Here is a 21,348-nt window from a genome sequence, read left to right as displayed (position 1 = left end):
GATGTAGTCTTCAGCACCAAGTTCTTTTTCTGCTGTGCTGTTTTTATGCCATGGTGTTTTGGACAGATAAACTCAAATGCTAACAGCAGGGGTTTTTTCTTTTTGATCTCAGTAGCCTCTTTTCCAAAATGCCAATGTATCCTTTTTGATGGATGCTTGACAGCTTTTCCAATGCCCAGTCAGGTTAGAAAAAAGTGAGTAAGTGAAGGGGGTTGGAATGGATGAGGTTTTTTGCAAGAGTGCCCAAAACCAAAAGTGGATGAGTCAAGTCTATTATGTGTTGTTTGGTTGTGTAGGTTGGCCAGGCAGTCATGCCAAGTTTGTTGCATTTGTTGGCAGAGAAGTGAGGGCCAGGTGAGGTTTCATTTTCTGCTGCAGGATGTATAGTGTGATGACAAAAAATAGGAATGCAAGTAGGGTGAGTTTTTGGGAGGGTGTATGAGGTTTGGTTCTTCTGTTTTGACAGGGTGTTGTAACTGGTTTTTTCTTTAGAAAAATGGCCAAAGGCTTTTGTTCTTGTCGTAAGGCTGCTGCAGCAGGGTTAGGTTATGTTGCTGCTCTTGTGGACAGAAAGAAAAAACAAGTCCAGTTGGCTGTTCTCTTTTTGTGCTGTTTTGTCAGGTAGTTTTTTTAGAAAATATCAAGGTGAGGCCTTTTGCATGAGTGAATCCTTGGTTGGTCATGTGCTGTTGCTGCTGCTATGTCCTCATTTGACAGAAAATCATGGAAAAAATCTGCTGTCCCTGAGTACAAGGCAGGGTTGTGGGATGTGGTTTGTGGCTGCAATCTTAGGGTTAGTTTTGGACAGGAAAATGGGGGAAAAAGTTCTGCTATAGGACAGTACAAGTAAGGTTGCAAGATGTGGTAGCATGGTGACAATGTCCTTTCCTTCCAAAATTTAAGCAACTTAAGGCATGGCTTCTTGTACTACTGGTTTTTAGGCTGCAAGTGAGGCTCACCATGACAGAAAAATTGCTGCACAATTGCTGTCCTTTTGAGGTACAAGGCAAGGCATGGACAAGTATGGTTAAAGTATGGTTAAATGGTACTTTTCTTACAATTCAAGCAACCAAGCAATATTCACATGTTCTGCATAATTTGGCTTTGCAAACACACTTAAAATGATATTTATGAGCTGTTCCAATTGGCCAAATGTTGAAAAAATGCTTGAGTCAAAAAGTCAACTCTTGGTCAAACTTTGAATTTAAATGAAAAAGGTCCAAAAATGCCATTTTGATTGGTAAGGTTTTAGGTCATGAAATTTATATTTTTGGAAAGAGGACGAAAAATGTGGTTTGTAGGAAAAAACCCCACCAAATTTGGCCAAACGGTTTGGGAGATATGGCCCTTTGAAGTTCAAGATTTTCTGAAATCGATTCGATCATAACTTGCCAACCACACATGGGAATTGAGAGTTCTAGGACTTTTTGGAAATGGGAGAACAAGATCTTCAACTTTCATGTTGGGCAAAAATTCATTTGAGGCTTGTATCATGATGTAAGTTTGAGGATCAAGACTTTCCATTTATGGCAGGTTTCAGTTACAGGCCCAGCTTCCATTTTGGGAAATTCATGATCTGGCTTCAAATTCTTCCATGATGGTGTTTGGCATGATGTATGATGACTATTTGGACATGAATGAACTCTCACAAACCAAATCCAATCATCCAATCACTGATTAAATGGACAGTTGACCAACAGTTGACTTTTAGGGTTTCTGACTGATTATGCATTGACTGATGAATTCCAAACCCTGATTCCTTGAGGACTTGACTTCAAATGATGTCCCAAGTTGTATGAACTCTTGATTATTGACCATGGTGCCCAAATTCCACAAGAATGACCACCATCCACTGCTTTGACTGACAGTTGACTTTCTTAGGGTTTTTGACTGTCTGGGCATGAACTGCTGACCTCTGAGCCCTTAACCCTTGACCAAAATACTTCAAATAGACCTCTAAGCCATGTGAACTTGTTGGACAAACCCCAAGGCCTTGGTTCAATGAGGAATTCCTTTGCTTGCTTGGTTGACTGATCAGGAGATCAGTTTGACCTAATTCTTGATTGTCTTGCACTTGAAGCAACTGAAGCAATGCAAATGTTATGCAATGGACCATGATATGTTATGACCTAACATGAAAATGTATGCATAATGATAGGTGCAAATTTGAGGTGCTACAAGATCAAACCAAGATTGAAGTAATTGAGAAACTACCTCCACCGTCCAACATCAAAGGAATAATAAGCTTTCTTGATCATGTTGTTTTCTATAGAAGGTTCATAAAAGATTTTCCAATTATCACAAAACCTTTATCAACTACTACAGCATGACGCGCCATATGTCTATAGTGGTGAATGTGATCAAGCTTTCAAGACTTTGAAAAAGGTTGATATTTGTACCAATTGTGAATGCACCTAACTGAACCAAACCATTCGAGCTCATGTGTTATTCAAGTGACTTTGCTATTGGAGTTATTATGAGATAACATCACGATAAAGCATTTCATACCATTTATTATGCTAGTAAGACACTGATAGAGACTCAACTTAACTACACCACCACTGAAAATAAGTTGTTGGCTATTGTATTTGCTTTTGATAAGTTGAGATCCTAGTTGGTTGACACTAAGGTGATAGTATATACAAACCCCTCAGCAATAGAGTACTTAATTCCAAGAAGAATGCAAAGCTAATATTGATAAGATGGGTATTGTTACTATAATAATTTTACTTGAAAATCAGAGATAAAAAAGGAGTAGAAAACTGGGTGGATAACCATTTGTCAAGATTTCCTGATGAAGTCCAGAGGCGCCATAAGACAAGTTAATAAAAAAACCCAATTGATATGAAATAGGTTTACAAAGTGGAAATGATGTCAAAGTGTAAAACTCTAATGTACAATAAAATGCTTAAGTTGAAAAAAACACTTTGTATGGTCTTAAGTAGGAGCACTTAATTTGCCACCTTCCCACTTTAATCTGGAACCACCATAATATCTTTATGGCTTTACTAATTATTTTTTTTGGAATTTTCTATTGTGTTATCGAAAATATCAAAAAAATATTGCATATTTTAGAAATTTTTGATAAAAAATATCGAAACTTTTGAAAAACTAAATTTTTAAATATTTTTTTACATTATTGAAAATTTTGAAATTTCTGATAAACTACAAAACTTTTCGAATTTTCTAGTAAAATATATAAAAATATCGTATCGGAAATTTTAAAATGAACTACCGGAAATTTAGTCTGTTATCGAAAATTTCATTTGCACTTTTGACTCAAATTTTCCATAGACAATTTGAAAATTATGAACATATGTGGGGGTGCCAAGTTTAATTATGGGGGTGGAAGGTTAATTTCTTCTTAAGTAGATACTTAAAACTAAGGATGACAAAAGAATTCATACCTACGGATATCCATTGATAAAATCTGCGGATAATATCCATCACAGATATGGAGCGACTACCTTAATGAATATCCACGAATAAAATAAATGGATATTTCAATACTTGTTTGTTAATGGATAAGAATACGAGTTTAATGATATCCGTATCCGTGGATGTTTGTGTCCGTTAATAAATTATAAAAATTATTTAAAAATTATTAGTTTATTATAGATTGAATTTTCATCTTTTAAAAAAACTAGTCTTTTTATATATATATTTTTTGAAATTTTCTATGAAGAAAACCTTTCACATTCCACACAAATTCTATTCACCATTTCATATTTAAGCTCTTCAATATTCCATACCTCACTTCAACAATTTCACAATCTAATCAACCAATCTCGTCTTTCCTCTATCGAACTAGTGTCTTCCTTCCTACTTCACTGTCGTCTGCTATTCCATCATAACTCACCATAATCATAGTATCTTTTATTTGTTTGGTTAAAAATGAAATGTATGGATATTATGTTTGGATTTTATTATATTTTAGTGAAAAAAAGAAGAAAATAAATGTGATGAAATTCTTTTGTTAAATTAAGAGCAAATTATATGGATGTTATGCGATTGTAACTTTTTGTGTTTTTATAAGAAGCCAAAAAAAAAATTCAATTTAAAAAAGAAATATATTATCTATAGATATTTGTAAATATTCGCGAGTACCGTAAAATCCATGGATTATCCACTTAACGGATACCCGTGTAAATATGGAACAGATACATATATCATATTTATCCAACGGAACGGATACCGGATACGAATATCATAGTATGTGTCCCATGGATATCAATTTACATCCCTACTTAAAAGATGAAACAAAAGAATCTATAAGGTTCATTCCTTGTTAAGCAGATACTTAAAACTTGGAACAAGAGAATCTATGACTTCCGTATTCAACCAGGTTTCACCAAATGCACATTAGAATATGGAGAATATGTGAAACATTCAAGGGACAAAGAATATATGATAACATGATTGTATGTTGGTGATCTCCTAGTGACAAGAACAAATGAATTAGAGGCATAAATTCATCAAACCTTGACTTCTTACATTTGTTAAGTAAATCTCTTGAATTCAATTTGTAAGTCAATTACTTACAGAACAAGTAATCTGTTTGTTAGTTTTAAAAATTTGTTAAGATGGTTATATTTGTTAGTAGTTGTTCCAGTAGTTTGCTATATAAGTAACTAATTACGCCAATGATTGTAATCACCTCATTATTTACTAAAACACTTTGATTCTCATCATATCCCTGTATGCAAGCTTTTTATTCTTTCTCTTAATTCTCAACATCACTCCTTTATCTTCCTCATTCAGTGTCCCAACAATGCCAGCCTGGATTTTATATGTTCAAATTACCAAAGAGATATACGTATATCTGCGTAAATACACGAATAGACCCGACCGCGAAGATTTAATAATTTCTCAATTGGTGCTGTACAAAAAAAAACACAAATATATCGTTTTCCTTGGAGAGTGCAGTTTCAAGCCTTTTTTTCTTTGGGGAAAGAAAACTTTGATCCTTGCCACAAACCTCTATTATTTCCTTGAAATGCTCCTATGGTTGCAGCCAGCACTCCCCAAAAGAATGTATAATCACCAAAAATCTGGCAATGACATGTTTAGAGCCATAGGCCACAACTATTCTACCCTACTTGCACATGTCATAATAGCTGACTTCATCTCTTCTTTATCTAAAACAGTTTGAACCATCACCTGCTCAAATTATGATTACTGATTAGGGTTAAATTATACTATGCATGAGTACAAAAACATGTGATTTCCATTAGTAGACTACCAGTATTTTGAATAACAAAGAGAAGAGAAGAAAACAGAAACAAACAAACCAAACAAACCGCCAGAAAGCATATGCAAATAAGTGAATGTATTAAAAAGTTTGCGTTGCTAGCATTTCTAGCATGCAACGTCGTGTCAAAAAGAAAAATATCATGAAGTGTATATAACTCCAGAAACCATCTTCAGTAGTAAAAAGAAAAAAATGAATATTACTGAAAGGGAAAACAGATTTTATAGCATTACCTCTTGTATTCTGTTTCCTGAACGGGCAAGCAACTTGTACTGATCCGCAAAGATGGATGCCATATAAACCTGGAACAAAATTTGATCGGCGTGCAGATAAATCAAGAGACTGAGTTTGCTTATAAATATTAAAATGATTCCGGAAACATACGACGAACAAAAACAATAAGAAAGCAAGTAAGATCAATACTAGAACAATAAAATATCATAAACCATATGCAGAATCCTAAAGCATCATGTCAGCTCGATTGACAGAATAAAAAATGAACTAATATTCTTTCAAGTAAACAATAAAATGCAAATCCAAGTATGATTCATTATATTATGCTGAGGTTTGAATATTCGAATCCGTACCTGAAATGTGGGAGCTAAACCAGGGCTCCTGAAAAAACGGCCTTTTGAAACAGACTGGACTCCCTCAATTTTTTGCAATTCTTTTATAAGAGATTCAACTTCAGACCACTGTCCAAAAATGAGCATAATATGATTAATTGTTCCGAACCACATATTAACGAGACAACAAAATAAGTGTTGCATGCTTATCAATGATTCATTGTAGGGCAAGAATAATTATTTCTCTGCTACATCACAGACAGCATCTAAATGAAATGATTGAAATGAAAATATTATTAAATGGAATGCTGGCATAACCAAAGGGCCAAAAGTTGAAACTTGAATAGTGGAACAAAATGCAGAAAGCGGCTATTATTTCAAAATTATCTTTTCATCTTGTACTAAAAGTTATGACCCTACATAGACACTTGTCTGAACTCTTCTTTTTCTTAAAAATACTTGGAACATCACATCAGAATTTCTTATTTACTTAATTTACCCTTGGATTTATCATCAAGCAGAAAATAAATTTATCGAACATAGCTTACAATAACTTAATCTAGATTCGGAAAACTTGCAGTCTGAAATTAAACAGAAAAGTACAAAATGTTTGATTGATTGACTCTGAATGTCAATTCCTGAAAATTAAATTCTCATAAGCCTTTTGTTGGTTACTAAACTACTGACACAGTAAGATCCAACAACACAGTCATTTAATCAATACAATACGTACTGTATTATTATTTTATTTTTTAAATTTCAGGTCACTTCTATTTTCATGTCAAGATTACCTCTGCATCAGTTTGAGCTGCTTCCAATCTCCCACCAAAGGATTCATGATCCCCAAATACAGACTCTAAGGATTCCATCAATGGATCAGGCTGTAATATGCAGGCAATGATTTTTTGAATTAGGAGTCAAATGTTGCTTAGTTTACTTAGACTTTACAAAATAAGGGAAGCACTTCAAAGAAAATAACCATATAGATAATTACCGTGACCTCCTTTAATGATAAAAATATGCGCCCAAGAGCAGAGTTTATTTGGTGAACTTTTGCCTCTATAACCTGTGCAAAAAAAAAGTAGGCATAAAGATAAATACACAAGAACTATAACTAGGTAAATTGCTAGAAGATATTCATGTATCTTATAATATCTCAATATTATCTTTCTTAGTGTGTATCATATGTCGGTTGGATTCAAAATTGAACCAAGTTGATAAAAATTCAGTGTGTATCTTTTTTGGACATGAAGCTCATTGAATCCCGATTCATTATGTTAAATCATGAATCACTATAATGAAACTTGATTCACTACCTAAACTTACTGTCGTCAGCCACTTTTTTTGTCAACTTTGTATAACCACCCACTTTTCTTTTTTCATTTGATTTATTACTTGAATCTTAAGTTATTTTGAGGTTTGAATATGATATACTCCTTCATTTCCTAAATATAAGAAAAATTGTACATGTATTTGGTCTAAATTGGATCAAATACATGTACCTCTTTGCTTATATTTTAGACCCGAGGGAGTATTAGCTTACAATTAAGCTACGTTACATGTTTTTACTTAAAAATATCATATTTTTATGAGTAATGTATCATACTGTTAAGAAATGTGGTTGAGCCTAACTCATCCCTACAAAACCAACTTGTAGCGTGAAGATTGCCCCCAGTTATAAGCACATGTTCAGGCTATATATTGTCCTACGTGAGACTCTTAACACATACGATACATAATAAGATTTGATTCACAGCTCGAAAAACAATTCTTATGATTCACGAAATGAATCTCAATTCAATAACCATGATCTTATGGGTTTTTAATAAGACACGTTTATAGAAAACCACGTAACGTCGTTAAAAGCAAAAACCAAAAAAGACAAGATTGTTTCAATGCTTTTTTCATAAGCAAAAAAGAAAACATATTACTTCTCGAAAATAAATATAAAAGATCTTAAATTAATTGTATTGTAGAATAACATATTTTGAAGTTTAAGCATGCAGATTTTAATTAGTCACCCCATCAAGAAGGAAAATACCTGATCAATCTTAAAATAATTAGATGGGTCCAGTGTGGCATCCCAAGATATTTCTGACTGATGAATTAGTGCAGAAACTCCCTCAACCTATATTAATAACAGGTAAATATTTAGAATTTTCTGCTTCTTCTCTAAACTCGATTCCATGAAATAACATCCAAGCACTAGCTAAATACAGAGGCCGCGGCACAAGCATAGGCTCAACAAGACACTCCTACTTGCTTAATCGATGTAAATCTAAAATGTGTTTGTAAAAGTAAACTGCACAATAACCAAATGTTTTATATACCTCAACAAAAACTCCAAAGTAAGCTATCTTCTGGACGCGGCATTTCACTATATCACCAACTTGAAGTCTAGCCTGCCATTGTAAACACAAGGAATATGAAGACCACTTTGTTGCATTAAATCTAAAACACGTGCTCCAGGCTAATTTAAGAATAGTTCTTTCACTAAAGCATTTACCATAAGCTTTCTCTTTTTCTCAGTTAGTTCTTCATTCTCTTTTGGTTTGACTGAAAATATGAGTTTTTTCAATTTTCTGTCTGCCAATAACACATATGCTTTGGTTTTCTGCAAAACAAAGTATTGGCATCTAAATATTAACAGTGACAACATTAAAGTTTCACCTTTTGTGGTAAAACTAGATAAATCTATTTGGGTAGCGCACTTATGTTTTTAATACCGAACCTGTCCAATAAATGATGATAAGAAATTGACTTTCTCTTGGTCATAAATCCTTAACAGATCTTCCAATTTCATATCTGGAGAAACTTTATCTTCAAATTTACTATCATTCTCCGTATGCAAAGGAGGATCAGCTGACAAATTATTATTTTCAGCATCATTATTTGTCACAGTGACCAAGTTTTGCTTGTACATTGATGGATCCAAGCCCTTCTGCCTTAACCATGACTCAAAAGCTAAGAACTTCCACTTGGACAAAAGATTACGGTATGGCAGAAATCCAACCAAGGTACCAAAAGAAACCTGTAAAATGGTTTAATCCAGTTCAGAAGAAAAATGGAACAGACTAGGAAAATGTTTTTTCGTTTATAAATGAAAGTCGCATTTACTGCTTTCTAAAGACTTACAACGAAACCCTTGGCGCTGCAGCTTATTAGTTCCACATCGTCTCTATCTCCATTCTTAATAAAATCTTCTGCCCTGGTCCAATCAGCATCATCGCCTTCCTACAAAATCAAAAAGCATGATCGAAAACATGGAATTTAGGGAAATGGATGCATAACTAATGTTTGGTATAGACAAGTAAGTAGGGTAGTTCATAATCTGACCTGAATATCTGACGCATCAAAAAAATTGCCTGATTCTTCGCTGTTTCCGCGACTTCCAGGATCAAGAGAAGCAGTTTTTTCTTCAGCAGGTTTGGAGGTTTGTTTCACATATTGATCTAATCTATAACAAAATTTTATTTAAGTAATGATACATATTTGCAACCATAATCTGAAACATACAACTCTGAATCGATTTTCATATACCTTTTTGGCTTTCCTTGTATTGCAGCTTCGACGGACAACTCCGTCTTAGAACCAACGGAATTTAAATCAGACGGTTGATTTAAATCGATCGGCTCCTGATGGACCTCTGGTTGTCTCTGCTCATCTTGCTCCGATCCCTAATTAATCAAGCATGAAATCATTTAAAAACTATGCTTACAGTAACAAATTTCTTAATTGCAACAAAGATTAGCACCTACATCATTTGGGACTACGACTCTCGCATCTCCAAACTGCTTTTCGTCTTTGTCACTCGGTCTGTGTGTCTGTTCCAACAAGATCACCTTCTTGACTATATTACTTAGCTCTTCAGACTGCTCTTGTTCTTTTTTGCCGCTTGGTCTTTGTGGCTGTTCCAACAAGTTCAATGTAGCGTCTTCATCACTTGGATCTTCAAATTTCTCATGTTCTATTTTGCCGCTTGGTTTGTGTGGCTGTTCCAACAAGCTAAATTTAGTGATTTTATCACTTAGCTCTTCAATCTTCTCTTGTTCTTTTTTGCCGCTTGGTCTGTGCGGCTGTTCCATCAAACTCAATTTAGCGACTTCATCACTTGGACCTTCAAACTTCTCTTGTTCTTTTTTGCCGCTTGGTTTGTGTGGCTGTTCCAACAAGCTCAATTTAGTGATTTTATCACTTTGCTCTTCAATCTTCTCTTGTTCTTTTTTGCCGCTTGGTCTGTGTGGCTGTTCCATCAAACTCAATTTAGCGACTTCATCACTTGGATCTTCAAACTTCTTTTGTTCCTTTTTGCCGCTTGGTCTGTGCGGCTGTTCCAACAGGCTCAAATTAGCGACTTCATCACTTGGCTGGTCAAACTTCTCTTCCTCTTTTTTGCTGCTTGGTCTATGTGGTTGTTCCAACAAGCTCAATGTACCGACTTCATCACCTGTCTCTGCAAACTTCTCTAGTTCTTTATTACTACTTGGTCTGTGCGGCTGTTCCAACAACGTCAACTTACCAACTCCATCACCCGGCTCCGCAAATTTCTCTAGTTCTTTATTACAACCCGATCTATGCGGTTGTTCCAACAACGTCAAGTTAGCAACTTCATAACCCGGCTCTTCTTTCCGCATCTTCAACCCACCATCCCTATTCCCACCAATGGACAACCCCGGCTTCCTCAACAATGTCATGTCACTAAACTTCTCCTTCACTTGTCCACTCAGACTCAAATTCGGTTTTAACACCAACCTCGAAGACACATCTTCCTCTTCATCCTTCTCTCCATCCTCCTCCTTTTTAAACAAGGACGGTTTTCTCAAAATAGCCTTAGGAACACTACTTCTCCTAACATTCCCCAACTTACTCGGCGGCAAGCTAGGTTTCTTAATCTCCATTGCAACATTCTTATCAACGGGTTCGAGTTGTGGTTTGGGAGGTGAAGTCTTTGCCCAAGGTCTTTCAACTTCAAATGGAAGTTCCTCAATTTCCACAACTTTCCCCTTTTTTCTTTTATAAAATGATTTCTCAATATCAAGATAAGAAGCATCAGGGTTGGTTTTTCTTCCCATAATCTAAAACAACAAGTATAATAATGATAGTGACAAATACAGAAAACATACATAGAAAAATGCAAAATTGAAATTCAATAATAATATGAAAAATACCTTGGCAAGAGTGAGTTTAGGATCCTCGCCAAGTAAACGACCGAACTTGAGTTCCATGAGGTCTTCATTATCGAGTTTAGGTTTTTTCTGTTCATCGTGTGAGTGTGATGATGAGGCAAAAACCTTGTTGATTTTTCTTTGATTTAGATAAACAGTTCTTGTTGTTGTTGTTCTGTTGGAGGATGGAAGCCATGGAAAGTGAGTAGTGGCGGTGAGGAATGAGGTTTTAGTGGTGAGAGGAAGAGACTCCATTTTCGTATTACCTTAGAACTTCAATTGCTATCATCAATCAAACTTCATCTCAACGGTTTTTTTTTTCACTCTCGCTCTTCTGGTCGCAGGGTTATCCAGCAGAACGTAGTGACGTGGTTTCTCGGCTTTTTATTTTCAAATTTTTAAGTTTTAATACAAAAAGATCTTGTAACAAAACAGTCTGTGTGTTCCATAAAACTCGATACGAGATAAAAAATTATTTTAAAAACAAAATATTCACAATAGTATAAAAAATATAGTGTTGTTGTCACTTTTTATTTGAGTTGTCAAAATGGGTATCATCAACATTTTTAATTAATTTTTTAAAATAACTAATATTTCAAATTAAATATTACGTGGCAACAGGAATAGTCATTCTTGATGACGCATGCACTTAAAGATTGTACATAGGCACTACCATGCAAGACGCATGCTTAAACATCACGTCACTACATTTGACGCATGCATCCTCTAGGAACATCTTCTATATATATCCTAGCCCATCCCTATCATCTTTCATCGATCTTCATCCCATCTTCGTCATTTTTCACTCATATTCTAAGTCTTCCCTTCATTTTTTCTTGAAAATGTCGTCTTATATGTTGTCTTATGTACACAAGAGAAACGTCGATTTGATTTATTCAGCAGTAAAGCTTCTGATGAAGATCTGACTCTAAAGCACCGAGACGTTCGAGTATCTTAATAGGAGTTTGATTCGTTGGTTAGATTGAGACATTACAGATAGTGAAAAGATCATAAGAACTCAAAGGCTTGTTACGGTGTACGAGGACAATGAAAAAAGTCGTTTCTGGGACTCAGTTAAAACTGACAGAGATTGTCATATTATGATGCATAGTGGTGAGGCAATTGTCTTGATGGTTGTAATCACATATATATGTTGTTTAGTCGCTGTATTTGTTTGTATTGTTTTTTAGTTATTGTTTATATTATTGTTTAGTTGTTGTTTAAGTTGTGGTAACCAAATGTTATGATATTAATGAAATGAATGTTGTTTCCAATATCAAATAAAATAGTTACATATAAAATTATCTTGTGGAGCTTGCTCCAAAATTGAGATGGTTTGTACGATTGTGTCCAGGCTGACGACATGAACTACATAATCTCACCATTTTGTTCGTCATATCCATTTCGGTTCGAATATGCATGTTGTTAGAACGACCATTTTTCTTTCTTCACATGTTTTCATTGTGCCAAACTATCTCTCCTCGATATGCAGACCAATAGTCCTCCTTTGCTACCATCGGAAAGTTATTATTGTACATATTACATAGGTTTATGACTTTGTAAACAACAAATAGTAAGTTAGAAGGGTTCTGCAGAGCCTTTGAGTATAACGATATGATATGGGAGTAAGATATACAGAAGACTTTGAACTTTCTGCAATCACACCAACCTCTATCTAGTTCTACTCAGTAGTATCCCCTTGGCATCCCCTCATTTGGTTCATTGTCTCATCTACACTGAACCAACCTTTGCTCCGGTCAAACATTGTGACCACATGTGTGTTAGCTTTGCCAGCTTCCTCCTTAATGAATTTCATTGAAGTTTCACTAAACACTTGCCTCGATTGTAACAATAAACCCCATTTTGAACGTATGATCTCAAACATTGACCCTAACCTAAAGTAGGTTGCTCTCACCAAAGCTATTATCGGTAGGTTTCAAATGCCTTTAAAGACATAGTTCATTGATTCCAGGAGATTTATTGTCATCTGGCCCTATCGTTGAACATTGTCGAATGCCCCGGTTCACTTCTCCAATGGAATATTGTCGATCCACCTTACTGCATATGCATTTGTCAATCTGATCTCTTCGCGGTAGTGTTTGAAGGAAGGTTTTGTTAATCCATACCCTGCATTTGCAATCTTCTTTTGTAGCATATCGTCTTTGATCTCCCGCCTGAAATTTTGAGCGATGTGTCTAATGCAAGATACATGTGTAGAAGGAGGATCATGCCTTCTATTTTCAAGGTTTTTATAAGCATTCTCAATTAATGGATGTCTGTCTAAAATCAAGCTAAAGTTAGGCTAATGAGCAGCGTGTAATCAGAGATTTTTAAGAAAAAAACTTCATCCACTAGCAGTCTCCCTTCAACTAGAGCGAAGACGATTGGAAAATGTTGTTGTTGTCATCTTGTGCCACTGCCATAAGTAACGTTCCTTTATATTTATCGTACAACCATGTTCCATCAATTTGTATAATAGGTTTACATAAAGCAAAACCTTTTATGCATTGTTCATACGCCCATAACAGTCGGTGGAATATTCCATTGCCACTAACACAAGTCCCATCTAGGGTATATGCTGGCAAGATCTCCAAAATGGAAACAGTCCCCAGAGCATAATACTTAAGTGCCACCAGGTATTGTGGAAGTTCTTTGTATGAATCCTCCCAATTTCTGAATACTCGTTCAACCGCCTTAGTCCTAGCTATCCATGTCTTCCTGTACGAGAGAGTATAATTGTATCGTGTAACGATATGCGAGATTATTATACTCATATTCAATGACGGATCCTTGCTAATGACATAAATTTTTTTATCGTGTATTAATTGAGAGCTGAGTTTGCGATATTTTAGCACGAATTGGACTGAAAAAAGTTTGAAAAAACACGATCTTATCTTTTTGGCCCAACCCGCCGAACCTATGTTTTTTATGGGTCGGTCTGGGCCGACCAAACGGGCTTTGGACTGCTCCATAAAAAATTATTTTATAATTATTTGAAAAAAATATAAGATTTTGCAAAACTATAATTACATAATTATTTTTCAAATGAAAAAGAAAAGGTAATTAACTTTATAAAATAATTTTATAAAAATTTGAGGAAAAAAATAAGATTTAACAAAGCTATTATTATATAAATGTGTTTTCAAGTGAAAAAGAAAAGGTAAAGAGGATGAAGATATATTTTCAATATGATGTGATCAAAGATATGGTGTGAGATGAAGAGAAATATTGATAAGTATTAAAGATAATATTCTGTTGCTATTTATTTTTACATAGATTTTTTTTGTCTAGCGATTCTGGGAGTAGAGATTCTTCCCCTTTAGTTGCAACAAAAAAGTTCTCCAATTCAGATTCTCATCATTCAGTTAATGATCGATCAAATCCCATTGTTATACATGTGTCTGATGATTCAGAGTCGGAGACGTTTTCTAGTGATTCTCTTGATAGATAAACTTCCTATAATGATTCTTCTTCCAATGCTCTTCTTTTTGACGAAGACGTAGGGGGTGATCGTGTAGTCAGATTTGCGGTTGTACCATCTGTAGTTACAAAAGATTTGGCCTCACTTGCTTTGGTTACCCCAGAGATGAAGGTCGCTGCTTTGAATAGGGAAGAAGCCCAAAATTTCATCAAAACTTACCATGCTCCTTATTATCGGGATTTGGGTGATGGTGAGGTTAAGGATTATACTGCGCATGGAGCTCTGCCAGATGGTGTCAGTTGACTATTCTCTTTCTCATTTTCCTCCCTTCACGTATTCAGACAATCAACCTCTTTTTATCAACCGCTAAATAACATTCTTCATCTATTTTCAATCATCAGTGTTGTGGTCGTGGACCTTGTGGAAGCATAAGTACTTTGTCTTACCCGTTCAAGATGATTCTCTGATTGGAAATGGGGATCTATTTTCGTCCTTTCATAACTCTATGTTAGCACACTCTTGATAAATATTATCTCGTAATGCATTCAATGGCGTGTACTTATCGTACCGATCATCCATTCTGTAGTCAGATTTATCTTTCTACCAGTGAGAATCCTTCCCTATCAAGTGGCTAGAATTCGCGTCGACAACGACTAGGTTGACAAATCGGGTGTTCAGCTTTTCCTCATGGTTGATGAAAGATTGAGCCATGTTCAATAGTTATTGCATGGTATGAGCCATTCTTCTCCCCAGCTTGTATCTGAAGGGGTTATCCATAGAAAGTTGTTCTCGAATGTCCAACGCTTTAGACCTCCTGCAGCTCCTTCTACTTTAACGACCACTTATGCGAATCGGTGGATGTAAGAACGTAGGATTTGATTATTTCCTTGAGTGATCCTACTCAAGGTGGATACATTCATCGGTTACCTTTTATGGACAATAAAGTGAGTGGTGAATCTCTTGCAGAAGTTCGTTCATGACTCAATGCTCCTGTCCGGTAGAGCATTGAATCATAGCCTGATCGGCCCTATCAAGGTTAGCGCAAACAATTTATACTTGGAGGCTTCATCAACATAGAAGTAATTCAATCGTTCATTGACGAGTTACACGTGCTCATCCTTGTCCCCTTCTCGTTGTACTCGTTTGGCTTAATAGACTTCTCCATTTATTTTGATATTTGGATATCCAAAATGCAGGCACACAGAGGTTGCTTCTGAAGATTCTTTGGCCACTTCTTTTCTACCTGGGCCCATGGAGGAGCATGGCTTCCTCGATCTACCATGAGGGATTTGAGGTGGACTCTGATGTTTCTGGCTCCTTTGGTGATTCAACGATTTTAGAGCTTCATGCCTTCTGGATGCGGTAAGCTTAGGGGTGACAACTTAATTTATCTTTGGCATAGCCTATTGAGAAACATTTCCTCACCGAGACGCGTTGTGCAGGCTTTCTTTGAGAAGAAGCAACCTTTCCTCTATCGCCTATGAATTGTGCTATCAAACAATGTTGTACATGTTGTTTAGTAGTTCATTGGTGCCTTGTATCCCGAGGTTGCCTCTCAATAGTTGGAAACCAAGCAAGGCTTTTGGTTATGAATCTCGTAGTGGTATTGGAGGTCTGATTGGAGCAACTGGAACAAATTCAGTTATCTGAAGTGTTTGGAGAAGATATTGATGTATTGGATGTAAGAACAAAAATTGTTCTACAACAGATTCCATGATTTTGATGATAACAAAGGATGAAACCAAAAATGGCACCCTAACAAAAAGTTTCTAAGTGTGCAGGGTTCTAAGGAAAGAAGGAAGAGATCTGATGACGTCATCAGATACAGAATCATATCAGATACAAATTATCAGAAGATCAGAAGCATCTGAAGTAGAAACACGCTCAAGAAGTTCTAACTCTGAGCAAAACAGCAGAATATCAGAAGCATCTGAAGAAGAAGTGCACTCTAGAAGTTCTGACTCTGAACAACGGTATATCATTCCAGAAGCTCTCAGCGTCATCTGAAGACATCATCAGAACTCCTTAAGATAAACATCAAAAGCTCCGAATCAACACAGCAAGATTCCAAGATTCCCAGAGTCACGCAGACTTTGATAATGGATTTCCTAATACAGAAAGAGTAACGTTAACTTCAAACTCAAATGGAAAGGAACTATATTTGGAAAGAAGTTATTCAGGGAGACAAAGTTGTTTTGGCAAGAAACAACAGAAGTTATGGCATTAATTCCTATTCAAGACAAATTATCTGCCATCAATTTCAACGGTCCTTTCACTTATACATAAAGGACATCAATCAACATTGAGAGGCGCGCAAGCATACACTGAAACATTCTCTCTCTCTCTCTCTCTCTCTCTCTCTCAATCTTTCACAAAGCTTTTGCTTAGAACGTGAAACACTCTTTTGTTCTTACTGTTGTAATATTTGCTTATCTTAGAAGCACTCTAGATTACATAGTCTTTTTATCTAGTGTTTTATTTCCTCAAGTGACTCTGCGTAGTCTGTATACTTGAGAGGACTAAGAGATCTTTCTCTTAGACGTTGGTTGTAAACAATCTTTCAAGATTAGTGGATTAAGTCCTTGTTGAAGGCGAAATCACCTTGGTCGGGTGGACTGGAGTAGCTTTGTGTTATAAGCGAACCAGTATAAATTCCTTGTGTGGTCTTTATTTTGAAAAAGCGCTTATTTTCCGAAACAATTCAAACCCCCCTTTCTTGTTTTTCTCACCTTCAATTGGTATCAGAGTTTCGGCTCTGTTATTGATTTTCTAATCAAACACTTAACAGTGTAGAGAGATCCAGAACAAGAAAAACTATGGCCCACACAAATGAAAGAGACAGTTATAATGCTAAGCCTCCTGTTTTTGATGGAGAAAAATTCGACTACTGGAAAGACAGGATTGAGAGCTTCTTCCTAGGCTATGATGCTGATCTCTGGGACATTGTCACAGATGGATACACACCTCCCGTCTCAGAAAATGGAGTTGAAGTTCCCAGAAGTAAGATGTCAGAAGATCAGAAGCGTGTCGTCAAAAATCACCACAAGGCCAGAACCATACTTCTCAATGCTATATCTTACAACGAGTATGAAAAGATCACCAACAGAGAAACAGCCAAAGACATACTTGACTCTCTGAAGATGACTCATGAAGGAAACTCCCAAGTCAAAGAGACAAAGGCTCTGGCGCTTATCCAGAAATATGAAGCTTTCAAAATGGAAGATGACGAAGCCATAGAGGTAATGTTCTCTAGATTCCAAACTCTTATTGCAGGTCTCAAGGTTCTAGACAAAGGATACACAACTGCAGACCACGTCAAAAAGATAGTCAGAAGTTTGCCAAAGAAGTGGAGACCCATGGTTACTGCCCTGAAGCTGTCAAAGGATCTAAACAATATCAGTCTTGAAGAGCTTGTCAGTTCCCTCAGAAGCCATGAGATAGAACTAGAGGAAGATGAGCCTCAGAAAAAGAACAAGTCTGTAGCATTAAAGTCCAGATCTGAAAGACGCAAATCTGACAGAACCAAAGCATTCCAGGCAGAAACTGAAGATGCTGATGACTCTGAACCAGAAGATTCTGATGATGAAGAAGAATTGTCCCTCCTGACCAGAAGAGTTAAACAACTCTGGAAAAAGAGGAACAACAACTTCAGAAGACCAAGACCCAGAGGGGATCGATCAAAATCAACCTCAAAAGGTAAAACTAACAAAGATATTACTTGTTATGAATGTAAAGAAACAAGTCATTACAGGAATGAATGCCCCAAGCTAAAGAAAGACAATCCCAGAAAAGAAAGTTTCAAGAAAAATACCTTTAGGACAAAGAAATGACTAATGGCTACCTGGGATGATAGTGAATCTGGCTCATCAGAATCTGACTCTGATGAATAGGCCAATGTGGCATTTATGGCTACCACATCCAGGAGCAGCTCAGATGAAGAATCTGAAGAGGTATTTTCTGAACTCTCTCGATCTGATCTAGAATCATGCTTGTCAGAAACTCTTAGCTCATATAAGAAATTAAAATAAAAGTTTAAAAATATAAAAGGCTGTCTTGGAGCAAAATTTGAAGAATGTGGCAAACTTGAGATGACAATTCTAAAACGAGAGGATGAAATCAGATCCTTAACATTACAAAGAGATGCAGCGAATAAAAATCGTTTAGAACTGGAAGAAGTGTTATCTCAAGCTCCACAGACTTCAAATACAATAATTTATAAATACGAAGAAGCCTTTCAAGAATTTCTGAAAAATGGGATAGGTAGGAGTGTCATGGCATCCATGATTTATGGAGTCAGTCAGAACAATAAAAAGGGAATTGGGTATGATCCTAAGGAAGATAAAACTTCTACTGGTGACCAACTTAAATCTCCGTTTTCATATCACTGTACGCACACACAAGAACAAAAATTTGAAAATGCTAGAAAACCCAAAGTTATAAGAAACTCTGGGAAAACTAATCAGAAAGGACCCAAGAAACTCTGGGTACCAAAAGATAAGATTGTTTATGTTGCAGATATCCTATGCAGCAAAGTTCAGACACCAGTCATGGTACCTGGACTCTGGATGCTCGCGACACATGATGGGAAGAAAGTCTATGTTCCAAAGCCTGGAACTTAAAGACGCTGGATTCGTAGGCTTTGGAGGAGATCAGAAAGGAAGGATCAGAGGCTCCAGAACTATTGGTAATGGTACTCTTCCCTCTATATTTGATGTTCTTTACGTAGAAGGATTAATGCATAATTTGTTATCCATAAGTCAATTAAGTGATAACGGTTATGACGTGATCTTTAATCAAAAAACATGTAAAGCCATAAATCAAAACAATGGTTCAGTCCTATTCACAGGCAAGAGGAAAAACAATATTTATAAAATTAATCTTTGTGATTTAAAAGAACAAAATGTTAAATGTCTGATGTCTGTTCACGAAGAGCAATGGGTATGGCATAGACGCTTGGGCCACATTAGCATGAGAAAACTATCTCAGCTAAATAAACTCGAGTTAGTCAGAGGCCTACCTAAACTGAAGTTTTCTTCAGATGCTCTATGTGAAGCATGTCAGAAAGGAAAATTTTCAAAAACATCTTTTAAAAAGAAAACTATTGTTACTACCTCTAAGCCTCTGGAACTTCTCCACATTGACCTATTTGGTCCTGTGAAAACAGCATCAGTCAATGGAAAGAAGTATGGACTAGTCATTGTTGATGATTACAGTCGCTGGACATGGGTGAAATTCCTAAAGCACAAGAGTGAGTCTCACTCTGTATTCACTAGTTTCTGCTCCAAAGTGCAAAAAGAATTTGACTCTAAGATTATCAGAGTCAGAAGTGATCATGGTGGGGAATTTGAAAATAAATCCTTTGAGGAATTATTTAACTCTAATGGAATATCCCATGATTTCTCCTGCCCTAGAACTCCACAACAAAATGGAGTTGTAGAGAGGAAGAATAGGACACTCCAAGAGATGGCCAGAACTATGATCAATGAAACTAATGTGGCAAAGCACTTTTGGGCCGAAGCTGTAAATACAGCGTGTTACATTCAGAATAGAATCTCCATAAGACCTATTCTGGATAAGACTCTCTATGAACTGTGTAAAGGAAGGAAACCAAACATTTCATATTTTTATCCATTTGGATGTTCTTGCTTTATTTTAAACACTAAAGAACATCAGAACAAGTTTGATTCCAAAGCACAGAAAGGTATTATGTTAGGATACTCAGAACGCTCTAAAGGCTACAGAGTATTCAACACAGAAACCAAAATTGTGGAAGAATCAATTTATGTCAGATTTGACGATAAGCTTGACCCTGAAAAGTCAAAGCTAGTTAAAAATTTTGCAGATTTAGAAATCACTCTTGCAGGATCTGATAAAGCTCCAGAAGCAACTGCCACTCAGAACTTTGAGGAAATTAATTCCCCAGTAATCCCAAAGAAAGTTAAAAGTCGTATCAACGTATCTGAAGATTTGATTCTGGGCAACAAGGACGAACCTGTCAGAACCAGATCTACCTTCAGGACCTCTGAAGATACTCATCTGGGATTAGTGTCTCTGATCGAGCCTACGTCCTGTGATGAAGCACTTCAAGATAACGACTGGGTTTCAGCCATGCAAGAAGAATTAGATCAACTCACAAAGAATGATGTCTGGGATCTTGTTCCTAAGCCCAGAGGCACTCACGTTATTGGAACCAGATGGGTATTCAGAAACAAGCTGAATGAGAAAGGAGAAGTCGTCAGAAACAAAGCTCGACTGGTAGCTCAAGGTTACAGTTAACAAGAAGGTATTGACTACAATGAAACCTTTGCTCCAGTCGCAAGGTTAGAATCTATTCGTCTTCTTGTCTCTTTTGCTATAAACCACTCTATCAAATTATATCAAATGGATGTCAAGAGCGCATTCCTTAATGGTTATATATCAGAAGAAGTGTATGTCAACCAACCTCCAGGTTTTGAAAATCCAAAATTTCCAGAACATGTCTTTAAACTTAAAAAATATTTATATGGACTTAAACAAGCTCCCAGAGCTTGGTATGAACGTTTAAGCAATTTTCTTCTGGAACACAATTTTATCAGAGGAAAAGTTGACTCCACACTCTTCTGTAAGAACCTTAACAATGATCTCATGATATGCCAGATATACGTTGATGATATTATTTTTGGTTCAGCTAACGCCTCTGTTTGTCAAGAATTCTCTGAGTTAATGCAGGCAGAATTTGAAATGAGCTTAATGCAAGAACTAAAGTTCTTTCTGGGAATTCAAATTAATCAAACTTCAGAAGTCACGTACGTTCATCAAAGCAAATACATTAAAGATGTTCTGAAGAAATTTGACATGGCTGACTGCAACTCTGCAAAAACTCCCATGCATCCAACATGCATTCTTGAAAAGGAAGAAGTAAGCAAAAAGGTTTGTCAGAAGCTCTATCGAGGTATGATAGGCTCT

At 36.2% G+C, this 21,348-nt stretch overlaps 1 protein-coding gene across 1 annotated transcript; it reads right to left on the bottom strand.

Moving 5' to 3' along the window:
• Positions 1-4,761: 4,761 nt before the first annotated feature.
• On the bottom strand, positions 4,762-11,371 carry LOC127100932 (uncharacterized). Its single transcript, XM_051038242.1, has 14 exons — positions 10,986-11,371; positions 9,576-10,892; positions 9,358-9,494; positions 9,154-9,274; positions 8,953-9,051; positions 8,549-8,848; positions 8,324-8,431; positions 8,148-8,219; positions 7,859-7,945; positions 6,812-6,883; positions 6,609-6,698; positions 5,839-5,946; positions 5,485-5,553; positions 4,762-5,160 (listed from the first exon to the last, which is right to left on the bottom strand). Exons 1-14 carry the CDS (start codon positions 11,235-11,237, stop codon positions 5,086-5,088), a joined length of 2,907 nt encoding a protein of 968 aa, XP_050894199.1. The 5' UTR covers positions 11,238-11,371; the 3' UTR covers positions 4,762-5,085.
• Positions 11,372-21,348: the final 9,977 nt, after the last annotated feature.

The sequence above is a fragment of the Lathyrus oleraceus genome, chromosome 7 (assembly GCF_024323335.1).
Source record: "Lathyrus oleraceus cultivar Zhongwan6 chromosome 7, CAAS_Psat_ZW6_1.0, whole genome shotgun sequence".
Classification (NCBI taxonomy): Eukaryota; Viridiplantae; Streptophyta; class Magnoliopsida; order Fabales; family Fabaceae; genus Lathyrus; species Lathyrus oleraceus.
This window is presented reverse-complemented; position numbering and strand designations above follow the sequence as displayed.